Source organism: Stegastes partitus, unplaced genomic scaffold, assembly GCF_000690725.1.
Source record: "Stegastes partitus isolate 25-593 unplaced genomic scaffold, Stegastes_partitus-1.0.2 Scaffold1656, whole genome shotgun sequence".
NCBI classification, from domain to species: Eukaryota; Metazoa; Chordata; class Actinopteri; family Pomacentridae; genus Stegastes; species Stegastes partitus.
Genome location: NW_007579387.1, coordinates 115,890 through 125,686, shown reverse-complemented (window position 1 = coordinate 125,686; position 9,797 = coordinate 115,890). Strand labels below are relative to the sequence as shown.

The window sequence follows — 9,797 nt, the reverse complement described above, 5'->3', positions numbered from 1 at the left end:
AGTACAACGAGTGACTTGCTAACTAACTAGCCTCTAAAAAACTGGCCACATTGGATGTTTTTATGCCCCTATGTTACTGACAAAAACAAAGAAATCCAGAGAATTTGGAGCCACTAATTCAGAATTTCAGGTTTCACTAAAAAGATCCCATTTTCACTCGACCACCAGTTCAACAAATATATTGTCTTTTTTGTCCCTCCAGCAGGAAGTCTGTTCTCTGTATGTTAGAGTCTGTCACTTGGACAATAAGCCATTTTGACCTTGAGGGTAACATTTATGGGCAATAGCTCACTGGCCAGGGTAATATTTAGGGGCAATAGCTCACTGATACTGATTAAGGTAAAAGAAACAAACCACAATGGAAACATTCCTTCAGAAACTGGATTTGTGGGACATGATCAGATGTGGTTGGATAATGCATGTAGTTCAAATGGTTAACAAAAGCTTGTTAGCACACAGTGTACTTTATGTTTTGGAAAGAAGCTGTGTAAGATTGTAAGTGGAAAACAGCTGAACCCAATACAAGGACCAGAGACAGAGATACAAACCTGAGGGGACGGGTGGTGGGGACACGATCTCGAGGAAGGGGCTGCGGATGGGTGTGGGAGCTCGTTTGCAGGCCTCAGCATCTCCATTGTGAATAAGCAGGTCAACTATCTCCTGGGTCCATGTGGTCCCTGTAATGTCCCGATAAAACACAGCCACCCAAGTGAACCAAACTGAGACAAACACATCAGCTCTACATTCTTCACACAGTTTTACAAACATTGACACGAACCCCTTTGATGGACTCATCACCTTTAGGTCAATACAACAGTAAAGAAAATGTTTCCAAACTGTGAAAACACCTCTGAAAATGTCACATGGGGCCAGAAGCTCTGTTGTTGTTCCAAGAAAAGTCCACACCAGTTCAAATTATACCTATCGCACTTCATCAAAGCGCTCTTTGAGGATCCGTCTTGTGTTTTTGTCCAACACAGTGGGTTAAACATGTTCTCTTATACTTTCTTTACTTTCAGAAAAACTTCTTTACCCTATCGTAGTGGAAGAAGCAAAAGTAGCTGATCCAGTTTTACACACTTTGCACCTGCACTGTGGAAAGACCTGCAGAACAATGTCAAGCTTGACTCCTTTTCATTCCTGGGGTAATGCAGTCAGTATTTTCATCTTACTGTACTCGCAGCTGCTCTTGTGTTATTTGATTCATTTGTTTTCCGGTATTAAATGCTCAAATTCATTGTTTATAAATGTCCTACATCTTTCATTTTCTTACTCAGCCGCATTGTAAAAGAGGCTTGAATGAATGAATGAATGAATGAATGAATGAATGAATGCATCATTTCAAGCTAAAGTCCTGCACTGGAGATAAAATGTGCCTTAAAAAGTACAAAAACTACCATTGTTAAATTCTGCTTGTGTCTGCTTTAAAGCCCTGTATGTCTCTATTATCACTAGTTATTGCATGTATCTTGACACCAATGAAAACGAGGGCTCTCACAGGTTTTGACCCGAGCTCTTGTTTGATATGCATTTTTTTTTTTTAATTTCTGTTGCCATTTGATCTGATCAAATAGCATAGAGAATAAAAAACAAAAAAATATGAAGAAAATAAAAATATATACAAGATTGAATCCCTTAGGTTTGTACCAAATTCTATTCTAAGATATTTTTAAAAATAAAAAAAATGTTAAATAAAAATAAAAGACAAAGAAATAAAAGATTAAAAATATTAAAAATAAATACAAATTAAATAACTACTGTGGTAATATAACCCAAAATGTGAGGTTAAAGGAAAAGCAAAGGCAAGGAATGAACGAGAAAAACCTGTCTGCCAAGTAAGCACAAAGACAAGTGCAAGTGCAAAGCAGCAGAAAACATGTAAGTAAAATGTAGTGACTTAGTTTTGTGCTTGATTTAGCACTTAGTTACCTTCCGATAAAGTGTGTTGACATTAGCAGAGTTCCAAATAAAACAAAAGGGAAAGCATACTTTTTCTAAACTGATTCACTGTGCATTAAGCAAAGCTGCAGCTGGAGGCAGGTACCTGCTTTGGGGTAGGTGGCGATGAGGAGGTCCGACGGATCAGGACAAAAATCCCAGACGGAGTCAAAGTTGTCGGCGATGAGGTTCATGAGAGGAACTCCTCTGACAGGGATGAGAGGGAAGCGAGTCATGGTGGCCTTCTCAATGGCCTCTTTGTAGCTCATCCCTCCGCTCTCAGACATGACTGAAACTGCAGAAGGTTTGCTCGAAGAACTCAAGAACCACAAGCCAAAATCTGATCGTCAAATGGCTCGAGCAAGTCCAGCGTGGTGCTTCTTCCTGAGCTCAGTCTTCTGATGACTTTATCAAACATTCACCTTAACTGCCTCCGGACACCGTAAAACCGTAATGCGCAGATCGCCTCCTGCTTGATTGTGATGTGCACAGTCACTGAGTTTACTTTCTTTCCTCTGTCATAATCTCTTCAGCTATCAGCAGATTGAGGCATCGAGGCTTCCAGCATAAGTCCAACATCAACATCTGAGTCCAGCAGCAAGAATCTCTCCGTAGACTCTTCCAGATGAAATCCTTCCTGAACTCCTGGCTCAAGTCTGAGTGCTTCAGTGTTTCTTCTCTCCCTTTTTATATCCTTGTAACCTGGCTGCCTGAGTGCTTGTACCCTGTTCTTATCTGTCTGCGATCACAGGAGCTTGCTCAGGCACACCAGCAGAAAGTGCGCTTATGTAACATTTCCAGTTACGTATGAATTCCCCTTTCACTCACAATACTATCCCAACTGCTTCCTCTGTAATTTGAGGAAACGGGAGAGGGTGGAGCCCACCAGTCCACAGAGAAGTGAACTGTAATCACACAAAGAGTGTAAGAGAGATGGATTGAGCTTTTATTTTGACACCACAAAAGCTTTATCACTTTGTCACCTCACTCTTGCTCGTTCACTTAAGAAAACAACAATTGTGTTGAAGTGGGAGGCTTCAGTTTGTGTTAAAATATGTGTTGATGAAGACAATAGCTCATCTTTTGCTACAGACACAGTCTACCCCTCGTATCACTCATTAATTCATAACCATTGTTATTGATGGGCGTCGATCAGACCCCTTGATTCAGCCACCTATGGTAGCAAAGATTTGCAAACCAGCCACTGTTCTTTTCTGTATTTACACATGGTCCTACCCTAACAAAAACAGCAGGATCCATTCACCCATTATCTATACATCACTTAACCCTCACTAGGGTCGTGGGGGGGCCTGGAGTCTATCCCAGCTGACTCACGGTGCTAATGGGCAATACAGCAAACTGCTAAAGCAACCAAAGAGTTTTTTAAGGCAAAAAAGTGGAATGAACAAGTCAATCACCAGACCTGAATCCAACTCTGTATTTCACTTACTGAAGACACACTAAAGTGAAAATCCCCCAAGAACAAGCAGGAAATGAAGACAGCAGCAGTGGAGGTCTGGCAGAGCATCACCAGGGACGAAACCCAGCACCTGGTAACGTCTGCGGGCTTGAGACTTTCGGCCGTCATTGACTGCACATCTTGATTGTTTCATTTCCAATCCAGCGTGGTGGTGTACAGAGCCGAAATGCTAAACAAAACACTTTTGAACCTTTGTCTTTCGATAATCAACAAACTGCTAGCTGCAGTAATAGGAGAGCTTGGAAGAAGTCTGCTTTTTTAATTTCAGTTTGCATACGCCTGTACAGCAGAAATATTTTGTGTGTCGACGTGCAGCTGGACAGTTGGCTGCATACTACGCATTCATTTGTTTTCAGAGGGTCTTTTCAGCCAGAGGGGACTGTGTAAACCGTACATTCCAGGATTTCAACACTCGATATCCTGTCCAGCATAAAAACAATATTTTCACTGAAAACAAGCTGAGCCTCCAGGGACGCTGAGCAAAGGACAGATTCATATAAAGTTCAGAACAGTTTTTAAAAATGCAGAGAGAGTGCAGAAAACATCACGATTCAACTACGAGAATAACCATGACCTGGATGAGTGAGAATCTTCACAGACGTCATGGTTAAAACGATCTAAATAAAAGCCCACTGACTCAGCTACTACCAACAATCACGTGACAAAAAATTCGGGGACTTCTCAGGTAAACTGAAGGTTGTGTTTACACAGAACAAATAGGAGATGATGAAAGAGATGGACAGCAAAAAAGAAAAACCTTGAGCAGTAAAACAAACACAGCACGGCTCAAAAACAGCATACGGGGGGCAAGTGGCTGGAAGATACATTCAGCATGATGAAATATCTTCCTGGAGTTGATGTGCACAGTAGTTTCAAAAACACAGAGTTTGTAAAAATGTAAATAGTTAAATATCTATAGCATGTGGAGCCACCATTTCCCCTAGTATTGGTAACATCTGTGGGAACTTTGACAAATGTTGTAAATGTTGTTTCCAGTTTGTTTCCATCCATCCAGCCATTATTTATACACCGCTTCATCCTCACTGGGGTCGCGGGAGAGCAGACGGACAACCAAGAACACTCACATTCACACCTACGGATAATTTAGAATCACCAATTAACCTCAACATGTTTTTGGATCTTGTGGGAGGAAGCCAGAGAACCCAGAGAGAACCCACGCTGCATGGGGAGAACATGCAAACTCCACGCAGAAAGATCACTGGGACGCGAACCGGTGACCGTCTTGCTGCGAGGCAAAGGTGCAAACCACTGATCCACCTTGCAGCCCCCAGTTTGCTTCTGTTTTGCAAAATAAACAAAGAAATCTGTCTTTCATTTTCTCTTTTTTTATGATTTACTTCAGAAGGGTGGAAGGTAGTTTTATGATATTTGGTGCAGAGAAACAACCATGTTGGGGCTTTCTGTTGGTGATGTTACATTTAACCCTGGATGATATTTCAAGGTCAAACTTTGACTGCATTGTAACTTGAAAATGGTGCAAAGATAGATGCATTGTTTGTATCAGACATCATATATACACTATTAGATCCTGATATTTCAAGGTCAAACTCAGGGTCAAAAAATGTTGATGTTGCCATTATATTTTAAATAACATGTAATGTATATATGGATAACACCCATTTCACCTCAGAAAACCAGCCAAACATGATCAGTGAAAGAAAACACTTATGTAGTGGTAAGCTGGATGGAATAGTGGTTTACTGGGGCTCAGTGCAATCATGGCTGCCAGGGGCAACTATATCCCTCTACTGAGGACCCTCTAGTTAATAGAAATAATAAATCTAAATATCCCAGAGTATACGCCCAAATCCCTCCATATTAGTCAGTGAAGGATTCTAACAGATAGTTTTGTAGGTAAAGGATGCAATGTTTTTCTCATATGTTTGTTTATTTGACAGTTTGAATAAGAGAAAGCACTCTGCAACCTGCAACACATCAGCTTCTGTGAGGACAGCTCAATAGCAACATGCACCAGGGTGAGTTATAACAGTGACAAACCCTGGCTCACAGCAAAACTCAGAGCGCTCAGGTCAGACAAAGAGGCAGCTTTCACGAGTGGAGATAGAGAGGTACGCGTTTAGCAAGGAGGTGAGAAGAGCTAAACGTCTGTACTTTGAGAAACTCCAACACCAGTTCTCAGCCAGTGACACTGCCTCTGTGTGGAAAGGGCTCAGGCAGGTAACCATCTACAAGCCGAGAGCACCCAAAGCTGCCAATGACCTGGCCAATAGCCTAAATGAGTGTAGATTTGAAAGGCAATGGGACAGTCCTGACTCCATCCCCCTTCACACCTCTGACGAACCACAACCCACCACCTGCACCTCTGTTGGAGAAGATTCGGTTTTCTCCGTGTGTTCGTTTGCAAAGACGAAACAAATTCGGTTTCAATTAATCAATTTAATCACACACTGAATGTTACATTACAGAGCTCTGGGTCAAACTCTCCCCAGCATCAGACAGAGTGAGACTCAGACCTCTCCCTTTCAGTCACATGACAGGGTACACAATATGTCACACAAGCTGTTTCACATCTTCCTCTGATCTGTCCATTTATTCGTTTGTTCCTTTATTCCTTTGATCCTTTGTTTCTTTGTTGGAATGTACGCCCCTTTATCTTTACAGCCTGTCTTCCCCGCATCCACAGCTCATCCTGGTTATCGATTATCAGGTTATTGGCAGTCACACACTCATCTGCTTCCTCCCAAGGACGGGAACCCCGTCCTGCAGAACAACATCACTTACAAGCACACAAGTCTTTAAGAATCAACATTATAATGGGTAACATATAATGAATAAACCCTCAAGATTATTTATTCTTATTCTTTAAACTTAAATGATTATATAGCCCACCTCAAAGGCTCCCTCCTCCTCCTCCTCCTCCTCCTCCTCCACCAGTGTGCTTCAAGGCCTCCACCATTGTTCCCAAGAATCTAAGGACAACAGGACTCAATGACTACAGACCCGTCACCTTGACCTCGGTGGTGATGAAGTCACCTGGAACCCCTGCAGTTCGCCTACAGAACTATCTGCCACCGGCCTCATGAACAATGCCCAGGACCCCCATTGACCCCCCACCCCCCTTGTCTCCATACACTACCTGTGTAAATGTCAATAACTAAATTGCTGCTGTTTTGCACTGCTACAGTGTTTCACTCTCATTTTTTTAATATTTTATATTTATTCTACCATCTTCTATTTTTTTCTATATTATTGTTGCATCAACCCACCAGAACAAATTCCTCACATTGTGTAAGCTATACCTGGCCATAAACCTGTTTGTGATTTCAATGACCACTTGAAATCTGTGCAGTTCCACACATTCACATGTGGAAGCTGTCCAGTACACCACAGCTGTTTCTCCTGGTTTCAAGCTGTGCAGCTCCATCAGGGCAGGTATGTATTTCTGGAAAAGAAACAACAGTCGAATAAGATGCATTAATAAAACAGCAGCATAGAACCATTAAAGATTAAAAACATAATAGTGAATAAACTTGAGATTGAGGCCATGCCTTTTATTTTTCCAGGCACAGATGTAAAGTCTGCACAGAAACAGTAGAGTATTGAAGTGGTGCAGGCGGGAGAGTCCCTGTCCTTCACCTGAGACACACTGTCATGCAGGCGGTGAACCTCACTGTTATGCAGGTCAGGCTGGGATTCTGTAAATTCATCATTGCAAGTCTGAAATCTGCCAAACCACTGACAGTGTGACACTATCACTAATACTATCACTAGTACTGACATTGGTCTAGAAGTGACTTTGTTGACAGCAGCAGTTATAATAACAGCTTTTCAAAATCCAATGTTGAATGTTTGCTTACTTAAAAAGGGTTAGTCCACCAACTGTGCATAAAAAGGTCAGTTCACATCATGTGTCCACAGAGCTCAGCCGGTGGAAGCAGTTGTGTCATGTTTTCTGTAGCTCTTAGGGGAGCTTTGTAAAGCTTGAGAATGTATCCAGCTACAGTTTAGGTTTCAGATATTTGGCAGGAAGCCTGAACTATTATTTATTATTTAAGTGATAGAGGCATTTAATTTGAAGGGAAGGTCTAGCAAAAGCAATATATATATAATTTGTAATAGAGCAATTTTAGATGACTGTTTTTCTCTTGTTTATTATCATTGTTATGCATCCTGTCCAGTGTTAGTATAATCCCTCCATTAAGCTGTGGATTTATTTTCTTAAATTTAAAAGTATTTGAAAGAAATTTGAAAACACAAGTCTGGACACTCATTTCCATTTTTTCTCTTAAGTTTGCAAACACAAAATGCCAAGACTTTTATCTATATTTTTCCTAAATCCAAAATTTCCCAATTAGTTTGATCATTGTAGGCCCAGCTGTCCAAAACAGAAAAAAGTAACAGCATTTTGACTGAAATAGGAATCACTGTATAACTGAGAAGCAGAACAACCCAAGAATACAAATAATTAGTTTATTGTCTAAAAGAACATTTTGTGCACCTCTGCCTGGCACTACATGCACACTGCAGGTTTAAAAGTGGCCGCTAATCTTGTCATGGCCACCACTGTCTGACTGGTCTGCACCAAAAGAAAATAAACATTTACTAGATCTTTAGGAGGAGTTTGGTGTGGCAGAGTCAATACTGATGATGGATCTCCAAGTAAGTCACTAAACAGTAACTCATTTATCCCAAAAGTTGCCTGCTATTTTTTCATTGTTTGAATTTCATAATACAAGGAGGTGGAGTTGATAAAAGCACCAGCTGGTGTTTGTTTGATGGGTGTTTCTCTGCTTGTACAAATAGTAATATTCTATTTCATTGCAATCACACAGTAAAATGTGATTTGATCTCCTCACAACCTACTCACATGAACTTGTGAATGCAGCCCTCGCAGTGCCCTGCAGGCCAGGACAAATTCATGCTGTCTAGTAGCTCAGCGGGTTGCATCTGGTGGTATCGTGTCAGGAGAGGCTTCAGACACAATCAGGAGGGACGAGATGGAGGCAGGATTTATACAAACAATACAGAGAGCAGGTAATATGATGAGACATTTGTTGTTGGAGGCATATTGAGTAACTTGATACATCTTGGAACAATCATTTTTTAAGAACAAGATTAAGACCTGAAATATCATACGAAATAGATAAGTACATCGTGAAAGGAACAAAACAGACTTCTGTTCTTAAAGCGAAAACCAGGCACATTAAGTGAGAAGTGCTGGGGGTGAATTCGTTCCTTTTTTGTTTAAATTTATGATGCAAATGTCTTTATTTATGCAAAGAAAAAAACAAGGTGACAATTCAAAATATGGTGGAACATCATACAGAACAGTAAAACCCACAGACATTGTGTGTTGCTTTGAAATATTAATTAGCCTGTAAATCAGATTTTCTCATTGAATATTTTTTCTGCTGAGTTGCCGCACATATAGCATCCATCCATCCATCATCTATACACCGCTTAATCCTCATTAGGGTCGCGGGGGGGCTGGAGTCTATCCCAGCTGACTTAGCGCGAAGGCAGGGACACCCTGGACAGATCGCCAGTCCATCGCAGGCACATATAGCAGTTTTTCATAATAAAATCTTCTGCTTCTTTTATGTTTTTGTTGTTGAAACAAGTGAATGCATGTCTAGGCCTACTGACATTGATCTAAATAGGGTGGAAACACCTGAATTGGGGGAGAAAATAATAGAAGGAGTGATCCATAATTAGTCAGCTGTTAGGCCGCATAAGTTTTAGCAATAGGTACCTAAAAAACTGGCAAGTTTAAATTGGCCTGACAGATTTAAATACATACAGAGATGAGACAACGGGCTCAACTCTTTTTGGATCTTTATGCCACTGCAAACTTAGCCCTAGTTGATGTTGATCTGAATCAGCTATTGCTTAGGTTTCTTCTGTCAACACATTTTAGTCCAGATTTTAAACTGAAGTAGTAAAAGTGGGTTACATATTGTCATATTGAGGGAAATTAAATGCTTTAGTTGGTGTATATATAGGTTTGTAGTTCTAATTGTTACAAATAACGAATATAGAGTGTAAATGGAAAAACTTATCTCCTCTAAATTTTTTTTTTTTTTTTTTTTTAACAAATGTTCACCTACTTTTTATAATAAAGATTGTTTTCAAAAGTCCAAAATATTTGGTATGGGAACAAATGTAATCTATTAAACGTATTTAATTTGTTTAAGTGTTGCAGCTATTTGTTCTACTGCTTAAACTGTTCTATTTGTTTTCTTAATGAACCGTTGCTGATTGATAGTAATAAAAAAAAATAAGGTCGCTAGGGAAACTGCTTTTCGTCTCTTTTACATGTTTTACGGCAGGGCTATCCCAGTAGCGGATGTCTCCATGACAGCTTCCTTGGCAACAAGAAGCTTGTTGTCCAGACGGT

At 40.5% G+C, this 9,797-nt stretch overlaps 1 protein-coding gene across 1 annotated transcript in view; it reads right to left on the bottom strand.

Annotated features, from left to right (window-relative positions):
* Positions 1–2,728, bottom strand: part of sult1st6 (sulfotransferase family 1, cytosolic sulfotransferase 6) — an 11,813-nt gene extending 9,085 nt beyond the window's left edge. The window contains exons 1-2 of the mRNA XM_008301308.1: positions 2,045–2,728; positions 549–677 (exon numbers count right to left, since the gene is read on the bottom strand). Coding sequence (XP_008299530.1) covers positions 549–677; positions 2,045–2,225 — 310 coding nt within the window. The 5' untranslated portion in view covers positions 2,226–2,728. The remainder of the gene's footprint in view (positions 1–548; positions 678–2,044) is intronic.
* Positions 2,729–9,797: the final 7,069 nt, after the last annotated feature.